Source organism: Nycticebus coucang, chromosome 9 (genome assembly GCF_027406575.1).
Source record: "Nycticebus coucang isolate mNycCou1 chromosome 9, mNycCou1.pri, whole genome shotgun sequence".
Lineage (NCBI taxonomy): Eukaryota > Metazoa > Chordata > Mammalia > Primates > Lorisidae > Nycticebus > Nycticebus coucang.
The window spans coordinates 91,608,588-91,628,959 of record NC_069788.1 but is presented as its reverse complement, the minus strand read 5'-3'; the positions used below and the strand labels follow the sequence as shown (position 1 = coordinate 91,628,959).

Here is a 20,372-nt window from a genome sequence, read left to right as displayed (position 1 = left end):
TTTCATAAAATTTACATTAATGCAAGATGGGTTTATTATTGTTTATAAATGAGTTAAATATATTTTAAAATCTCAGTCTTAATTTTTTTTTAATAACCTTTTATTTTACATAAAAATGTAACTATGCAATGGTTATCAGGAAAGTTAAATCCACTAACAAGTATATAGCCTTGGAAATAATGTTCAAATTTGCAGCAGATAGCAAAGAAATCCTATGATTTTCACAGTTGTTCAAGCAAAGACAAGAAAACTCTGGTTCAGTTTCTATGACCTATCAAAAGGATAAGGACAAAATGCCCTTCTATCTTATTTTAATTTCTGATGCAGCTACTGCATCATTCAAAATGACCCACCACAAAAAAGAGCTCACTGGGATCAAGAATTTAAAGAACGTAAAGAGGCCCATGACTAAAAAAGTATGAGAACTGCTGTTACATCGTGTATGACAACAGCTAAAAAATAATGTCCCGGTTAATAAGGTTGTTGCACATCGGGTACTAACTTTGGGGGTATTTAGATAATGCATTTAAAACAAACCATATAGGTTTATTGATGTATTTATTTATTTTCAGACATATTCTATCACAATGTCTAGAGTGCAGCAGGATCATCACAGCTCACAGCAACTGCAAACTCCTGGGTTCAAGCCATCCTCCTGCCTTAGACTCCTGACTAGCTGGAACTACAGGCACATGCCATCACACCCAGCTACTGTTTTCTAATTTTTGGTAGAAAAAATTAGACAGGGGTCTCTCTCTCTCTCTTTTTTTTTTTTGTGGTTTTTGGCCTGGGTTGGGTTTGAACCCGCCACCTCCGGCATATGGAACCGACGCCCTACTCCTTGAGCCACAGGCGCCGCCCAGGGGTCTCTCTCTTGCTCAAGCTGTTCTCAGCCTCTGACCTCAAGTGATCCACCTGTCTCAGTTCCCCAGAGTGCTAGGTTTACAAGCATGAGATACCACATCCAGTCCCACAGATTTATTTTTTAACCTTTCATGCTCTATTTCATCAATCACTGTGCTGATGACGGGGACAAGACTGGCTGTGTGGGAAGGGGCAGGCAATTCTTTTGCCTGGCATTCTGGTGAATGCACAGCTATAATTTAAAAAGTAATTCTTCCAGCTCCAAAATAACCAATGAACTACTAGAAATAAAGTCCATAATCATAAAGGATAGCTCAAGAGTTTTAGGAAGAATTTTAAGCTATAACAATGTCTTCCTAAGGCAGCAGAAGTTTTTGTGAATTGGATTTTATTTTATTTTTTTTAAGATTAGGGTCTGACTATGTGGCCCAAGCTGGCCTCAAACTCCTGGGCTCAAGTGATCCTCCTGCCTTAGTCTTCTGAGTAGCTATACTATAGGTATGATCCACTGTACTTGGCTCTGGATTTCTTTTAAGTAAGTATGATTAGATAATAACTTAATAAGCAACAAAATAAAAATGTCATCTAAGCAACAAGGTATAAAAGAGGGAAACAGCCATATGCCATGACTTCTCAGCAACATACAAGGGAGACCAGCCCCATTCCATTGCTCCCTGATATCAAGGAGGTCAAGGTTAGTTTCCTGGTAAAGAATGAAGACAAATCACTGTTTTGCTCACTGGCCCTATTTCACATAGAGCATAGATGCCAGGGTTTCCTTTCCCACCTACTCACATGTGGCAAGGACTTGCTCCTGCACAGTGCCCACCGAGGCCAAGACCAGCACCTGGGACTGGTTCCTTTTACCACTACTCACATTCAGAAGCCACTGCATCTCCTTGATAAGCTTCCTGGACTTCTCCAGATCATTGGTGCTCATTAGTTTCCTTTTCATGATCTCAAGGGGCACATCAGGGCTAGGAGTGAGGTCAACACTCGTGACTGGAGGCAGAAAGACAGGAGAACAGGCTTTGTGCTTCATACCCTGAAACTGCATCACTTTCATGGCAGAGATGGACTGTAGGGAGAAAGAGGCGGAGACAGAGACTGGTTTGAGTGGGATCAGCAGATGTGCCCAACATGCCCTAGGCCAAGGCTTTCTTTCCAGTAGAGACTCATAGTTCACTCCTCATGGTTTCAGGACCATTGCAGAGGAGACACATCTGAGCACCTGAGAGCTACTGAAGAGTAACTTCAACGGTGCCTGGCATCCTTTGCTGCAGAGCTGCTGTTCTTTCAAAAATGGAAGGCGACTGTTAAGCCACAGTCAAGCAGAGCTTGGGCCAGAATTGTTTCAACTAGCAGCAATGTGAATTGTGTTCTTCTGCCTGGGCTCCCCTGCCTGTCCCTGGTGACTAGTAGTGAGAAGGTGCAAACCACCTGTCTGGGTCAGAGCAATGCCACAAAGTGTAAAGGAGATGCTCTGGTTTGGTAATCACTTACAGTGTGCTAGCCCTGTGCTCAGTGTTTGTAATGTACAGCCTTCTATCATGCTCCTAGCCACCTGTACACTAGGGTTCTGACCAAGGACGGCTCAGAAATTTAGAGAGATTAAGTCACTTGCCAAAAATCTCACAATTCTGCAAGTTTGAACCTGGAGAGATCTGATTCCAAAGCCTGCAGGGTTCCTGGGATTGAGTGGTTGTGAGGGGAAGAGCCATCCCTGCCTCAACCATTCTTCACTGGACCCTGTTTCTCTGTACCAAGAGACACATACTCCAGGTGGCTCCCCCACTCACTTTGTTTCCATACTGCATGACATGACTGGTGTTGGTGTGGGATTTTACCAGATGGTACTGCTTGTGAAGGGTCTCTTTAGTCAGATCCTCCTGCCAAAATGAAACAATTAAAATCCTTCAGTGATCACAGCCTGACAGTCAAATCACAGCTGAACAGGTGGCCCCCCAGAAGCACTCACCACGTCTGAGTCTTCCATCCAGTTGACGCTATACCAGTCCCCCAGATACGTAGACCTAGCTTCATCGTAGTAACAGGCATAAGATGACTCCCTGGGGTTGGCGGCAGTAGTTGCATAGACTGTGAGGAATTAAAAATTATCTTCTAGTTGTATTTTATTCCCTGCTTTGGATTACATTTGAAGCTCCAATCCTTTTTACTTCCCTGATGAAATCAAAGTGTGCTACTAATAATCAGTACACAGAGGTAGGGACTGTACCTGCATTCAGCCCTGTCCATTCAGTTACAATAACTCACCTAAAATTAAATATGGAAGAAAGACAGTTTCTGTAGCAATAAGCAAATGCATGTGCTTAGGACATCATGCTAATTGGGAAGAACACTGACAGATTTTAATAGTTCAGGACACTCAAAGAATACGGGCCTAATTTGGCTTCCAGAGAGAGAGTTAATATTTATTGAAGAAACATTTAGATTGACTTAACTTATACAATGGCTACCACTTACTATCTCTCCTACCATGGGATGTAAGTCAGAATTGTGCTGGGACAAATGTTTTCATTTAAAATGTAACTCCAGGCACTGTGGCTCATGCCTGTAATCCTGGCGCTCTGGAAGGCTGACGGGGGTGGATTTCTTGAGCTCAGGAGTTGGAGACCAGCCTGAGCAAGAGTGAGACCCTGTCTCTAAAAAATAACTGGGTGTAGTGGCAGGTGCCTGTAGTCCCAGATACTCCAGAGACTGAGGCAAGAGAATCACTTAAACCCAAGAGCTTGAGGTTGCTGTGAGATATGATGCCATGGCACTCTACCCAGAATGACAAAGTTAGACTCTGTCTCAAAGAATAGAATAAAATATAGAAAATGTTAACTCTCCCAACAAACAGGCACTATCTTATCCCCACTTTACAGAAGGGGATAAGTGAGGGCTAAAGAGGGTCACCTGTTCAAAAAGAGAGAACCAATAATCGGCACATCACAGGGGAAGGAAGCTGGTCCAACACCCATGTGGTTTTGGACCTAAGTGGCTTTACTAGAACCTAGAAGAGCACTGTAGAGCTCACATACAGATTCTTTATTCCCCGACTACTAAGGCTCAAGGAACAGAGGAAGCCCAGAACTGCTTGCAAGTATCTCCCCACTTCTGTATACCAGGCTATCCTCAGGGGCTCCTGCTTATGCAGAAGCCTTGGATCTACATCAGCAGTATCTGAGGGTGGCTGACAGCAGCTGCACAACCTGCTCACCAGTCTGGCTCAGAGGCCAGTCCTCCCACCACCTACCATTGATGTCTTCAGGCAGGTGGTTCATCATGGACCCAGACTCACAGGCTTCAATGTAGAACACCATCTGTGAAGCAGACGAGGCAAGTGAACTCACACCCCAGCCAGACACAGCCCTCATGCAAATCCTACTGGGGTTCTGCCTACTCTCTCCGCCTGTTCTTAAAGAGCCTTCCACATGTGCTTTTGGGAGACATGACTGCCGTAAGAGGCTGCTGCCAGAGGCTATGAAAGCTGCTGTCACACAAACCAGAAGTCATCAAATTTATTCATCACTAATAGAAGAAAACCACCTACTAGTTGAAATAATGCAGAAAAATGCAGTGATGTGATGCTAAGAAAAACTGTTTCACCATCAGGGAGTGGTTTCAGACAGCAAAATAGCATGGCAGGCCATGTTTCTGCACTCCCATCATGTACACACCAACCTAGACAGTTGTACAAAGGTGCTACAGGGATGAGAGAGGGCCAAAGGGAGCGTATGACGGTGGCATTTCCTCCTCAACTATCCCAGACTGGGGACAGTCCTAGGAACCATCCTCAAAGTATGATCCCCAGATTAGCAGCAGCAGCTGTTACATGGAAACTCAGAAAGGCAAATCCTCAGGCCTCTCTCCAGCCTCTCTGGGTCAAACTCTGGGAGTGAAGCCACATTCTGTTCTTACCTAACAGATAATGCCAAAAGTTAATCCTGGGAAACCAGTGATCAGGACACTCCTCCCACCACAGAAGGTCAGCACAACATGCGCTCTGCTGCCCTGGCCTTTCTTGCACAGCTTAAGGGCAGCCTCAAGGGCTAATGTTACCTTCTGGTACATTTTGTGTTTATGCATGTAACGGATGGTCTCATTCAGGTCCTTTACATAAAGCTGAAAGGTAAGAAAATCAACATTCAGACCAACACATCAGGAGAAAGCATTTTCTGGGTAATCTGCTAATAAAGTCCTAATGTTGGCTTATACATTCTTTTCTACCAGTCTTTAGAAGTAATCATGGTGAACAGCATAAGCTCAGGACATCATCTCAAGTGTTTTATTCACATCCTTAAAAATGGAAGAGAACGTGGTTCTTTACCTGTAATTTTGTCCAAAGCATATGGAAGCATTTTTACATGAAATTTACAAGATTTTATATTTCATGATAAATTGCATTAGACATGAGACTAGGACGTGTCTTTTGTCCTAGTCTCATGTCTAATGCAATATATCCAAGTCCTGAGACAGCTGCTGATGTTGTGATATGAACAGAAAAGCAGGGAAAACCGGCTGGAAGAGACAGATTTCCCTGGGTTGATTTCAAGCTGCTACACTTGTCCCTCACACCCACCCACCACATGTACAAACCAAGGTTAGAAAACATGCACTACAGGTTTAATCTCAACATATAGGCTTTGTTTTCTGTTCTCCTACTTTGCCCTTAAAATGTTAAGAAAAACTCACATCATCATTAGGAAAAACCAGTATTCCAGTAGATCCGTGATCAGTGAAATAAACGAACACATGATCCTGGGGGCCGCTGCCAAGAAAGAGTCAGAGGTCAACGGTTTCTTGTTTCTATTTCTACTTCCATTTCTCTGAAAACTTGCCCTAACCAAAAAAAAAAAAAAAAATCAAGAAGTTTGAGGTTGACAGTTGCCCAACCAGATCTGAAGAAGAACACAAAGACCCAGTGTCCACCTGTCCCTTCTTCTGCTCCCCTCAGCGTTATTCTGAATGATGAGGTGTATCCTAGAGCCTCAGAACTGTAAAACATGGCCAGAAAGGCAGAGAGACCTTCTTGGGTCGCCTGTCAGACAGCTCAGGTGTGATACGGATAGTGAGATCCTTTGACAATCGGGATCCACACTCTCCAACTAGATCCTCCCAAAATGAGTAAGGGAGGGAGGACACACAGTCAAATACAGCCAACACCTTCCCCCACAGGGTCCTCGCCTAGCACAGTCAGGGATGCCCACCTGCCAACCTCACCAGGGCTTCTGCCAGAAGGCACTGCTTCAAGGAGGCGGAGATGTAATAACTCACTCAGAGTCAGTCTGGTGCATCCTGTACGGATGTCTATCCCTGTGCAGACTCACATGGGCTTACTGTGCCCACGTCTCACTTCTAGCATAAAAGAAATACGCTACTGAATTCTCTCTCTTTTACATTATGTAAAACTGCTACCTAAAGAGACACTAAAGATAAGATGTCTCTAATCCGCAGCCTATAAGGCGAACACTGGGGTTCCTTTTCCCTAATACAAAGTTTTCTCTGTATTTGTAAATGTGCTTCTCCTCAGGGGACTGAACTATGACTGGCACATAGGATTTGTGGCAGGCTGGGGCCCATTAGGAGTCCACACCTGTTTCAGTATGCTCCACTGGTGGTGGGACGTACCCACACCACAATCCATGGACAAGGACAATGGGTTTAAGTGATAGAGAACATGATATTAATAATGAGAGATCCTGGGTCATAGGTTTAATTCAGTACAGAAATGTGCTGCCAAGAGAAGCCATTGGAACCTCAGCCCCAGGCAGTCTAAGTCAGAACAAATGTCCCCACTGTAATTTCTCACAGATAAACAGGCCAGAAGCAAAGAACAAGATCTGTTTAAAGTCTATCCTGGAGCCTCAGGTAATGGAGAGAAGTGTGGCATCTGTGAAATAGACATTACCTCTTCAGGACTTTTCCAGACCCTTTGCCCTTTACCGCTTCTTCATCACCTCTCAGCACAGCAAGGAAATTCTGTGGGGTAACATCCTACAAAGAACGGGGAGCCAAAATCAGTTGCTGCTGTTATTCTAACCCAGAGTATTTGCTGAGTCTGTAGCAGACCCAGGCCCCTCACCTGCTTGTCTCCACGGCTCAAGGCTTAAGAGCAAACACGTTGGAATTGAGAAGGCCCCAAAGCAAGGGCTTTGTTCTCGGGTCATGTGCTTAGCCTCATCATCTTGGTTTTGGCTGACAATCCTTCTTGACCATTATAAAGTGGGTGTGGAGAAGCCCAAAGATACTGCTAGACATGGAAAAATAGCAGAGGAAGAGACCACCACCTCAAGGGGACAGAACATTAGCAACTGGGTCCACCCTCTCACCCAGCTTGCTGCCTATAAGGCTGAATCCCAAAGACATTCGATGCCCTTGAAGAGCAATTTATAAAATTATACCTCATCATTAAAATCAATACAAACCAGTACAAAGGGGAAAAAGTCACCAAAATATCATCTAGCTTCTAAACATTTCCTTACATAACTATAGAAAGAGAAACAGCTGCATAAAAATCAGACCATCTATTTTACATGCATGATGTCTTAAATTTAACTGTATTTCAAAGAAAAAAGATGAAACTGAAAAAATTACTAACTTCAGATAAAAATTTCTTTATTACAGGGATACTGGTTCCCAAAATGTCCTTTGGAAATTTTAAAAAAGCACACACACACATGAAAACCATGAGACTGAAGTAATCGGGAGCCTAAAGTCATTATGTCAATTTACACAGTCTCAACCAACTTTGAGGTATCTAAAAAGTTTTGTAAGTGATATACTATAGTAGTAATTAATGAAAAACTATCTTAGCAAAATCCTGAGATAGTGTGCACCAGGACTGCAGCTGACAAAACTGATTTCCATAAAAGAACACAGATAATCTATTCAGATTAACAGTAGTATCTCCAGAAAATCAGTGGAAAGAAATACATTAACAGGCTTAAGTATCTGTAGACTGCAATTTTTCCTTGGCTTTGCTTTCTTTCAAAACTCTCGTAAGTTGCTTCTCAAGCACAACTTCAAATACAAACATGAAAAACTAATTAGAAACTAGGGAGGTTTTGATTCTCGAAACACAAGAAAGAGGGAAATTTCATCACTAAAATGAAAACAAAACCTGCTGGCTCTGACCCCAGGGTCCCCGCCTGCGATTCCCTCACCTCTCCAGTGTAGTCCTTCGGGACGCCCTTATATACATCTGTGCCATTGGGCCTGTTGATCACGATCCCTGGAGTGGGGTTGCTGAAAATTAAAAGGACACACTTGAAATGCAACATGTGACATGTCCCTGAAATCTCTCTTCAAAAATATTCTCCTGTGGGTCTGAGCATGGTAGCTCACATCTATAATACTAGCACTCTGGGAGGCCAAGGCAGGTGGATTGCTTGAGCTCAGGAGTTCAAGACCAGCCCCAGCAAGGGTAAGACCCCATCTCCAAAAAGGAAGAGAATACCTTTCTTCCTTCCTTCCTACCTGTGGCAGGTACCTGCAGTCCCAGGTATTCAGGAGACTGAGGCAAGAGGATCACTAGAGCCCAGGAGTTTGATGTTGCTGTGATCTGTGATGCCATAGCACTCTACCGAGGGTGACAAAGTGAGACTCTGTCTCACACACACACAAAAATGCTCCTCTTACATAAAAACATAGTAAAGTACTAAGTTGGTTGAAGGCACACGCCATCGCCGGCACAGCTGCCTGTGTGTTAGTGCTTTGAGCAGCTTGGGGATCTTGGGGTTCCCACAACTCAGGAGTTCTTGGCAGCAGCAGTGAGGGGTTGAGCTTGAAAAGCTTAGGACAGGGGCCAAAGCCTAGGTGTCCCCTGGCCTCCTGATGGAAACCAGACAACACCTGGGGGGAAAGATCTCGTCAAAAGATCTCTCAGGGGAAACTACTTTCAGAAAGAAAGAGGACAGGAAAGTAGACTTTATTTAATACAAGAAGGTGAGGTGTGTAAGCCTCAGGAAGGATTATGTCTGAGCTGAGCGTGTGATCACCGTAATCACCACCATCCTTCACAGGAACCACAGCAGGGTGACTGCAGAGCTGGGAGGTTAGAATTGGTTTACGCCCATACTTGCTGCCTCTGACCTCCACAAGAAATGAGATAAGGGCCTGAGAGAACTATGTGTAAGGGTTACAGAGGGAGACTCTGGTCTCAAAAAACAAATAAATAAATAAACTGAATAGGTATAGAAAAGAGTCCTCTAATGTGAGAAGCAAGTTATGCTTTAAGCCTTTGAGTGCCCAGCAGCACCCATAGGCTGTGCCTCTGCCATTCCCAGGGCAAAAAGAGGGGTCTCCCGGTCTTTCATCTGGGTATTTGTTTATATTCTAACGTTATGCCACTGTTCCAAGGATCCCTGTGAATCTGTACGTGAATATGAATTTTTTGTTTTTGTTTTTATTGCCCTGAAATTTTTTATCACCAAGTTCAAAGTGCTCCCTACTTACTCTTCAGAGTTGGCAATGTCGTCATACATCATCACGATGATCTGCTCGTCAGGAATCCCATTTCTGTGAATGATCTGGTAGGCATGGCACGCGTCTGCCTGGGAGAAATGATTTAATCAAGTTGCACCTTTTGCCTAGGAGGCCAATTCTGGAGTTCTAAGGAACAATAAGTCTGTTTCATGGAAGACTTGCCATGAATCATTCCCTATTGGTCACACATTTAAATTACTATTCCAAAACAGATATTTTTTTCATCTCAATTTTACAAGATCCTTCACCCACCCAAATTCTCCAAAATCTTATTCCTCAGGAAGTTAGTGCACATGTGGGCCACACACACATGCACACCACCATATCTATAGGCAACAAGAGCCTTTGAAAACCTTAAATAACTTATTTTCATTTTTCAGACATTAAAGTCTTCCGAAAGCAGGGATTCAGGTCTCAAAAACAGAATGACTCAGAATGATAAACCAACAGATCATAATTTAGCAGATAGTTTTGTTTCACAAAGGATTCTTCTGATTCAAGTAGCTTGGTCTTTCATAGCTACTGTTCAGGGAATTGAACAAAAACTCACAAGTTCATTAACATACTGAAAGGAGAAATTGTTAACTTAAAAAAAAATAACGGTAATACAAAGGAAGACAATATTAAGGATAAAAGAAAAACTTCCCTAATGCAATTCCCTGCCCATGCGTGGGTACGGATAGGCTTGCTTCTTTATTTCAGATGATGTATACTATTACTTCATGACATGAAAATCATTTGAAGACAAAAAGGAAAAAGCTACCTAATTTTCTGCTACATTTGATTACATTCTTTTCAAAGACATAAACAAGCATAAAGAGAGGAGTGTACCCAGCTAGTTAGCTCTCTAAGAAGACAGCTTTAGGAGCCTGTACACATCACATTCTAAACAGCACTTATGCACAACAATAAAGTTTGTTACCCATGAAACCTGGCATTTTGTCTGTAGATGCCACAAACAAATGGACTTATTTTATGGCAAAGAAGGGTGCTCAGTATGCAGTTGAATGGTTGGGTCCAGGGCCTGGCACTCAAGAGCTATTATGATGAATGGATGACTGAATAAGTATGAAAATTAACAGCTACTGATGTTCTTCTATTAGTCCAGCACTATGCTAAGACTTTGTACGCATTACCTCATTTAATCAACCAACCCTGGGTGATAAAGGTAATAACCCCCATTTTATAGATAAGGAATAAGAAGCTTAGGGAGGTAAGGTGACCTGTCCAAGTCCCACACAGTTCGTGGTGAAACAGCCCACACATTCTGACTCCAGAACTTGACACTGCTCCACGCAGGGACCATAGAGAAACCACTGAAATTACAGAAGCCCCAGGAAAGAGAAGAAAAGGGTGAAAGTCTAAACATAGATCATTTTAACAGTCACTAAATATTTTACACACACAAACTGTTAAAATGTTTAAGTTCCCATTTCTGTGGAACAATGAGGCTCTTCAAACACCAAGAATAACAGAATAACAGCCCCCCAAAGATGTCCACATCCAAATCCCCCAAATGTGTGAAGATGGCCAGGGGGAATTAAGATAGATAATCAGCTGCCCTCAAAATAGGGAAGTTTCCTGGATGATTCCAGGGGGTCAGATGTAATAGCAAAGGATTTTTTGCATGCGGAGAAGAACGCAGGAGAGTATCTCAGTGATGCAATGTAAGAAAGACGCAACTGACCCTTGCTGACTCTGAGAATGGAAGAAGCAGCCGTGAGCCAAGGAATGCAGGCAGCCTTCAAAACTTGCAAAAGCCAAGAAAACAGGACTGCCTCTGGAGCCACCAAGGAATACAGGCCTGTCAATCCCTTGGTTCTCCAGTGAGAACTATCTCAGATTCCTCACCTCCAGAACTGTATGACAATAAATTTATGTTGCTTTAAGCCTCTAAGTGTGTGGTAATGTGCTCAAGCAGCAATAATAAACTAATAAAGCCACAATGAAAGTATTGTGCTTGTGATAGGCACTCCACTCTGGAAAGCACCCTGACCTTACCCACTAGACTGAGGCACATAACCTCCAAACCCAGCAGTTCTACACCCCTTCTAGTCTACCTCGGGAAACGCTAACCCGTGGATAACAGAGGGATGTTCACAGCATCACTTTTGCAATAAAAACACCAGTGACCATTAACAGCTGGAAAAATAAACTGCCATAGGCTTACATGAATGAAATACAACCTGGCCTCCATGACAAACTAGATGACTCTCAGAAATATAATGAGCAAAAGAGTAAGTCACAGAAAAATACCTTCACTATGATTTATATTCATATAAAGGTCAAAACAGGCGAATGTAAACATTATGCTATTTACAGTTAAATCCGTTAAATACATATATAGTAAAAATATAAAGCAAAGACAAGGAACGAGTGACAAAAAATTCAGGAGGGAAGAAAAGGGGAGCTCATTAGGCAGGGACAAAGTATTCAAGGTACACAGGTATTCACTTTAATATTGTTTAAACTGTACACATATATACAGACATTTGTCTGCTACTTCATAAAAACAATTAAGTCAACCTCATGTCAGATTTAACCTATTCCTAGCATGAAAGTGGAAGTGAGCAGGCACACTCGCCCAAGACCAGACATCCTGTTATTTATATCTCAGTGTAGACAACAAAAAGAAGCTTCATCCAAAAATAAAACAAAACACTATACTCAGGAATAAATTTAACAAAAGAAGGATAAGACTTTACATACTGAAAATTATAAAACATTACTGAGGTGAATTTAAAGATCTAAATAAACAAAGAGACATCTCATCTCACAGATCAGGAGACTAAATGCCATTGCTTAAAACTTTTTTAAGCTAAAAAAAGAAGACAATATTGTAAAAATTAAAAAAAAGATCAGTAGGCTTTTTGCAGAAATTGACAAGGAGATCCTAAAATTATGTAGAATTGCAAGAGACCTAGAATGGCCAAAGAACAAAGAAAGTACTCTGTCTTGAAAAAGAACAAAGGCAGAGTACTTTCACATCTTGATTTCAAAACTTCACAGGGGAAAGAACAGCAAAAAGATGAGCTTAAGCCCTCACCTCACATTATATACAAAAATTAATTCAAAATGGATCATAGACTTAAATGTAAGGGCTCAAATAAAACTTCCAGAAGATAACACAGGAGGAAATCTTTAGGTCCTTGAGTTATAACTACAAGGATATCATAAATATAACACAAAAAGCATAATCCATAAAATAAACAAAAATTGAACTTCATCAAAATGACAAACTTTCGTGCCTCAAAACACACCATTAAGAAAACAAAAAAGCAAGCAACAAATTAAGAGAAAATATCTGTAAAAAACATATTTGATAAAGGACTTGCATTCAAACATGTAAAGAACTCTAATACCTCAATAAGACAATCCACTGATTGAAAAATACACAAAAGATTTGAATAAACATTTTTATCTAAGAAGATATACAAATGGCTAATAAACACATGAAAAGTTTCTCAATATCATGAGTCATTAGGAAGTGAGAATTAAAACCACGATGAGATGCCACTCACGGTCAGATGGACATTAACAAGTGTTGGTGAGAATTGGAGAACCAGGAGCCTCTACACACTGCTGATGGGAATGCAAACTGGTACACCCACTGGGAAACAGTTTAACAGTTTCTTAAAAAGTTAAGTATAAATTTATCACATGACTCAATGATTCTGCTCTTAGTTCCTACCCAAGTTCCTACCCAACATAATCATTCAACCACACAAAGATTTGCACACAAATGCTCTTAGTAGTGTCACTCATAATAACCCTAAGTTGGAAACAACTCAAATGTCCATCAGTTGGTAAATGGATAGGTAAAATGTGCTCTATCCAGACAATGGAATACTACTTGACAATAAGAAATATTGCAGTACTAATGCATGCTCCAGCATGGACAAACCTCAAAAACATTTTGCCAAGTCAAAGCCAGACACAAAAGACCACGCATTGTTTAGTTCTATTCATATAAAAAGTCCAGAATACACAAATCCATAGAGTTAGAAAGTAGATTAGTGGTTGCCTGGGGCTAGAGGTAGGAACTACAAACACCCTAAAGGACTTCCCTGGGATGATGGAAATGTTCTAAAACTGATTTGTAGTGATGTTCATACAACTTGATAAACTTACTGCAAAAATCAATAAGTTGTAACTTGAAATAGGTGAATTACAGGTGATATGTACACCATGCCTCAAGGGCCAGGTTTAGAGGTCCTGTGTGAGCGCTCTCCTGCACAGTTCGGAGCCCTCAGCACTACCCTGAGAGGCAGGTGCTTTTATCCCGTTTATAGATGGAGACAAGCTCAGGAAAGGCTATGGCATGTTCAGGTATTCAAACCCTGCTCTCCCGCCCTGAAGTGCCTTGCACCCCTTCCTCCATAGGCAGTGGACTCTAGTCAGGCAGTGACTCACTCCTGGACCCTCAGAGGTCCTTGATTGCCTCTATCTTTGTTAATTCAAAGAGGTTCTTCATTGAAGTCAAGTATTGACCAGCACTGAAAAGAAATAAAAGTTCAACTAACTTGAATAATTTGAAAATGGTGTTAAAGACTCCCTGAATTACTCCCCTTGAATGTATCTGATCTATATGCATTTTTCCCCCTTAAAAACAGAAAACCCGGGCGGCGCCTGTGGCTCAGTGAGTAGGGCGCCGGCCCCATATGCCGAGGGTGGCGGGTTCAAACCCAGCCCCAGCCAAACTGCAACCAAAAAATAGCCGGGCGCTGTGGCGGGCGCCTGTAGTCCCAGCTACTCGGGAGGCTGAGGCAGGAGAATCGCCTAGGCCCAGGAGTTGGAGGTTGCTGTGAGCTGTGTGACGCCACGGCACTCTACCGAGGGCAATAAAGTGAAACTCTGTCTCTACAAAAAAACAAAACAAAACAGAAAACCCATGTGAAGCAATACTTGAGAGGAAGATATTGAGCAAGACTTCATAAAAAGAGCAGAACCCTGTGGAATGACAAACAGAGATTGCGGTGACTCAGCTGGTTTCATAGCCTGAGTTAGGAGTTCTGATGGGCTTAACTAATGCATTCTGTAATGTTCTCATCTGGCCGCTGTCCTCACATTGAGTGCCTGTACTACCTCCTGCTCAGCCAGCTTTTGGCTAAATAAAGGCAAGGGGCTTGGAACAAAGTCTAGATGTAGTTGGCATGCTCCATGTCACGGTCACTGTGAAGGCATCCACTCTCTGGCCAGGTCTGCTCACCCAATGGGTGCATATACATTATCACCTCCAGACACACATCCAATCACCTCAGAGGCTTGGCACCCGGCTGGGATTTTGCAGGGAACCTTGTTGAGCCCACCACTAACCCCAGAGGAAGAGTCTGAGGTTTAAAGTGAGATCATGTAATCTATCACATACAGGAGGTAATTGGGGGTGGGGGTGGGGGTGGGCAGGAATTACACCTGAGTCTGTGCAAATTCCAAAGCCACGTTCTTTCCCTGGTCCTTGTTGCCTCTGGCATTTTTTTTTTTTTTTTGTAGAGACAGAGTCTCACTTTATGGCCCTCGGTAGAGTGCCGTGGCCCCACACAGCTCACAGCAACCTCCAACTCCTGGGCTTAAGCGACTCTCTTGCAAGCCTCAGCCTCCCGAGTAGCTGGGACTACAAGTGCCCGCCACAACGCCTGGCCATTTTTTGGTTGCAGTTTGGCCGGGGCCGGGTCTGAACCCGCCACCCTTGGTATATGGGGCCGGCGCCTTACCGATTGAGCCACAGGCACCGCCCGCCTCTGGCATTTTTAAGGATGGCCCTGCTGCACTAACCACCCCAGGCCTTACCCAGGGCTCAGTACACTAGGTCCTGTTCAGTCCTCTAGCCTAATCCCTTCCCACCATACCTCTTTTAAAAGCAAGTATGCTTTCTTAAATATAAAAGTGATACCTCACAACAACATGGATTAACCTCAAGAAATGAAGAGCTTGTCAGAAGAACAGATGGTGAACTGTCACCACGTGGTGCGGCTTGTACTTTCCAAGTGCTCCCTCTTGTCTCTGCTCCCTGCAGTCTGCATTCTGCCCCACCACCCTCAATTTCACCTCTTGGCCCATAAAGTCTTAAATATTTACTATCTGACCCTTTATAGAAAAAGGTTTGCAGACCCCCAGACTTAAGCCAAATGATAGTGGTGAGGATCTGAGTGTGCAGGGGGTGGGGAGGGGGCTTGCCAGGAACGCATAAAGTGCTGGAGCCCCTCCTCACCCTTGTTGGTACACGAAGTCCAGTCCAACTCCTTTATCTAGTTCTCAGTGGATAGGTGCTTCCACAGGGAGAGAAAGGCAATGCTGTGAACTGGTCCTCTGCCTCTCACATCCCTTACTATGCCCTCACCCTGCCTTTCCAGCCTCATTCTTCTCCGCTCCTTGTTTCAGTCTATCTGGACCATGTGATGTCCTTGCACGCCCTGTAGCTGCTTTCTTCCTATCAGGGTCCTACCTTTGCTTAGATGACCTGCTCCGCTCCAGTGGTCAGGAGCTTCCCTGAGTCATAACTGGAAATCTCTTTCCCTCATCAGGCACTGACTTGATCGTGACCATGTGATACAATTTTAACCAGGCAGACATGGCACAAAGTCCACCTGTGTCTCCAATAAAAGGTCTATATTCTGATAAAGAGAAGATAACACACATAGATAGCCTCTTTTTCTTCTATGGGAGTTCAATGTGTTTGGATGTGATACCTGCAGCTGCTGCAGCCATTTTGTGACTATGAAGAGAGCTCACCTGAGGACAGGTCATCATGATGATGATGGCAGAGTGGAAAAATGAAAAGGACCTAGGTTCAGAACAACAGGACTGAAATGCTTACTTATCCAACGCTGGAGACTCCATATTCATTAAGATTCAAACCAGAGGAGCGTTTTGGTTATAGCACTTGAAAGCACCTAACATACTGGCCATTCCTTTCACTGTGGTTTTATATTCCTGCTGCCAAATCATGTTCTTTTCTCCATGTGGAATACTCGTGCTTTGTTTCAGCTCCTTCTGTGGAAATCCCATCACCCTCCACGAAGCCACACTCTTAATACCGCTCCTGATGGAGCTCACCTACTCCTTGGCCAAGACCCAACACTTGGAGCTCCTGTGGGAACTAGTCCTTCTCAGCCTGTGTTCAAGTATTTATATACCTATCCCAAAGGCCGGGGGCTCCTGACCCAGGGCCCCTGACTCAAGGTTCTCCAAAACTCCCCTCCCTCCATCCCTCTACCCCTTGAAAGCCTTCAAGTGAAAAGCATTAAACTAAATTGACCAATATGTCAAGTCTGTTTCAGTATAGCTGACTGCTCTTAGGCTACACACCTGTACAACACGCTGCTGTGCTGAGTACTGTAGGCAACTATGATACAATGATCAGCATGTTGTGTACTTACACATATCTAAACATAGAAAAGGTACACTAAGAATATGCTATAAAAGATACACCTGGATAGGGCACTTACCATGAATGGAGCATGCAAGACTAGAAGTTGCTCTGGGTGAGTCAATGAGTGGTGAGTGAATGGGAAGGCCTTGGACATTACTGTACACTGCTGTACACTTTATAGACATTAGACAGGCTACACTAAATTGATTTAAATTTTTTTTTCTTTCTCAATAATAAATTAACCAGCAAAGTGCAATGGCTCACACCCATAATCTGAGCCCTGTGGGAGGCTAAGGAGGAAGGATCACTTTGAGAGGCCAGGAGTTCAATACCAGCCTGGGCAACAGAGTGAGAGCCCATCTCTACAAAAGTTTTTTTGTTTTTTTTTAATTCGCTAGGTGGGTGTGGTGGCTCATACCCATAGTCCCAGCTACCTGGGAAGCAGAGGCAGGAGGATCACTCCAGCCCAGGAGTTTGAGGCTGCAGTGAGCTATCATTGTACCACTACACTCTAGCCTTTTATTTTTGTCTCTAAAAAATAAAAAAAAAAAGTAAGTTTAAAAATCTGTATAGGTTCCATGGGACCATGCTTTCAAATACTCTAATGACTAGCCTGTAAAGTCAAGAAAGCAAATGCTGGCACTGGCTGGGGACAGAAGCAGCCCAGCAGGGATGCGGACCGAGTGGCAGTGACTTGGCAGAGCACATCATCTCTGCAAGGCCTTACTGCTACCATCGTCTTACTTGGGGATGAATGCTGCAGTTGGTGGCTACATCTTTCACTCTGTTTCCCTTTATTCTATTTCAATATTGAGTATTTTACTCAGAGAAACTAGCAATGCTTTGAAAAAAAAAAAAACAGTCTCCAGGAGCAAAGGGTAATTGGATAACCCATACTTGATAATGTTTACCAAAAACATGTTTTTAAAGTGGCTGTATAAAAACCAGGGTGGTTGATGAATCAGCATGCTCACTATCTGTGATCTACATTTAATAGCTTATCTTTCCAACCTGTGGTTAGAGAAAGAGGAGAAAACCAAGGGCTGAACAGTTACGTGCTCAGGTTGTTCCACTTTAAATGGGTCAGGTCTGTGGTTAAGTAGCAAAAGGAGAAGGGATCATTTTGCCAAGATAACAACATCTTAATCAAGCTAAATTTCCTATTAGGCTATCATATAAAAACCACTCAAGAAATGAGTCATTCATTCATTCGAGTGCAAATACACACTGGATTTCAATGGCTTAGTACCAAAAAAAAGTAATGTGGCTCATTATTACTTTTATTTATTTATTTATTTATTATTTTTTTAAATTTACCATCTTGACTTTTTTTTTTTGCAGTTTTTGGCTGGTGCTGAGCTTGAATCTGCCACCCTTGGTATATGGGGCCGGTGCCCTACTCCTTGAGCCACAGCCGCTGCCCACAGTTTTATTCTTTTAGAGACAGGGTCTCACTCTGTTCCTTGGCCTGGAGTGCAGTGGCTATTCATGGATGTGAGCCCAGCCTTGAACCCCTGGGCTCAAGCAATTCTGCCTTCACCTCCCAAGCAGCTCCAACTATAGGCACATGCCACTGCACCTGGCTGTTATCTCGTTATTAAATTTTTATATTGATTATGTGTTGAAATAGTAATGAACATACTGGTTTAAGTAAGTTATTTAATTTCACCCTTTTACTTTTTAAAAATGTGACTACTAGAAAATTTACCACACCAACTGTGGCTCTCCTATTGGCCAGGGTGCTCTCGAGACAGTTCGGCCTGGGTTTTAAAAATGGCCATACCACTTGTTAGCTGTGCCACGGTGGGCTAACTGTTGAACCAGCCTATGCCTTAGTCTCATGGTTTCATATTCCCCAAGCAGGAATACGAACCAGACCCACTGCATGTAACCCCACTGCAGGGGTTGAAGGAGTTCATGGGTGTAAAGTGCTCTGAGAAGAGAACCCAGCACAGCACAGGGATGCTACGATACTCTGAGCATTTTGTTTCTGAGACTGAAAACATTAAATGACTTCTTAAAGGTAATAGCTTTTTTGAAATGCAATTCACACACCATCAAGTTAGCATTTTAAAATAGACAATTCAGGGCAGCGCCTGTGGCTCAGTCGGTAAGGCGCCGGCCCCATATACGGAGGGTGGCGGGTTCAGACCCAGCCCCGGCCAAACTGCAACCAAAAAATAGCCGGGTGTTGTGGCGGGCGCCTGTAGTCCCAGCTACTCGGGAGGCTGAGGCAAGAGAATCGCGTAAGCCCAGGAGTTGGAGGTTGCCGTGAGCTGTGTGAGGCCACGGCACTCTACCGAGGGCCATAAAGTGAGACTCTGTCTCTACAAAAAAAAAAAAAAAAAAAATAGACAATTCAGTGGTTTCTAGTTTATTCACCAAGCTGTGTATCTATAACCACTAATTCCAGAACATTCTCAATACCCCCAAAAGAGACCTTATAACCATTACCAGTCACTCCCCATTCTCCTCTCTGCCCAGCCTTTGACAATTACTTACCTTCTCTATCAATTTCCCTCATTTGGACTTTTATTTAAATGGAATCCTACATAAGATGTGTGGTCTTTGTGACTAGTTTCTTTTACTTAGCATGGTTTGAAGGTTCACTTACATTGAATTCACATGTGAGTACTTCATTCCTTTTTGTGATCAAATACAATCCCCTTTTATGAATGAATATCCCACATCGTATTTATTTGTTCATCATTTGAAGGACATTTAGGCTGTTTCTACCTTTTGGCTATTATGAATAATACTGCTATGAACATTCATGTACAAATTTTGGTATGGACATGTTTTCATTTCTCTTGGGTACAAACTTAGCTGTGGAATTACTGATCATATGGTAACTTGATGTTTAATTTTTTTTTTTTTGAGACAGAGTCTCACTTATTAACCCTTGGTAGAGGGCCGTGACATCACAGCTCATAGCAACCTTCAAATCCCTGGACCTAGGCGATTCTCCTGCCTCAGCCACCCAAGCAGCTGGGACCACAGGGGCCCACCACAATGCCCGGCCATTTTTCCATTGCAGTTTGGCCAGGGCTAGGCTCAAACCCGCCACCCTCAGCACATGGGGCCGGCACCCCACCCACTGAGCCACAGGTGCCGCCTTGATGTTTAATTTTTTAAGGCCCTGCCAGACTGTTTCCCAAAGTGGTTCCACCATTTCACATTCCCACATGGAGGCTGTACTTTGAATGGGTGCTCAAATATGAATTCTTTTCTTTTTCTAACTTTTTTTTGAGACAGAGCCTCAAGGTGTTGCCCAGGGTAGAGTGCCATGGCTTCACAGCTCACAGCAACCTCCAACTCTTGGGCTAAAGTGATTCTCTTGCCTCAGCCTCCCAAGTAGCTGGGACTACAGACGCCCACCACAACGCCTGGCTATTTTTTGGTTGCAGCCATCATTGTTGTTTGGCGGGCCCGGGCTGGATTCAAACCCACCAGCTCAGGTGTATGTGGCTGTGCCTTAGCTGCTTGAGCTACAGGCGCCAAGCCATCTTTTTCTAACTTTTGACAGGCTGATCTGGCAAAAATCCAAGAAAGATGGGGGAGGAGGGTATGAGGAGAGGTCAGCAGGGCAGAGGCCTGGAGGGCAAAGAAGCCTGGTGATGCTTTCACGGGGTCAGTCTTGTCTAGCCTT

At 43.3% G+C, this 20,372-nt stretch overlaps 1 protein-coding gene across 2 annotated transcripts in view; it reads right to left on the bottom strand.

The window, feature by feature from the left end:
* Positions 1–20,372, bottom strand: part of LGMN (legumain) — a 40,777-nt gene that overhangs the window by 3,189 nt on the left and 17,216 nt on the right. For both annotated transcript variants that reach the window (XM_053600951.1, XM_053600952.1), the window contains exons 3-11: positions 9,325–9,422; positions 8,034–8,115; positions 6,779–6,864; positions 5,563–5,638; positions 4,930–4,992; positions 4,124–4,190; positions 2,843–2,961; positions 2,664–2,753; positions 1,742–1,942 (exon numbers count right to left, since the gene is read on the bottom strand). In XM_053600951.1, coding sequence (XP_053456926.1) covers positions 1,742–1,942; positions 2,664–2,753; positions 2,843–2,961; positions 4,124–4,190; positions 4,930–4,992; positions 5,563–5,638; positions 6,779–6,864; positions 8,034–8,115; positions 9,325–9,422 — 882 coding nt within the window. The remainder of the gene's footprint in view (positions 1–1,741; positions 1,943–2,663; positions 2,754–2,842; positions 2,962–4,123; positions 4,191–4,929; positions 4,993–5,562; positions 5,639–6,778; positions 6,865–8,033; positions 8,116–9,324; positions 9,423–20,372) is intronic.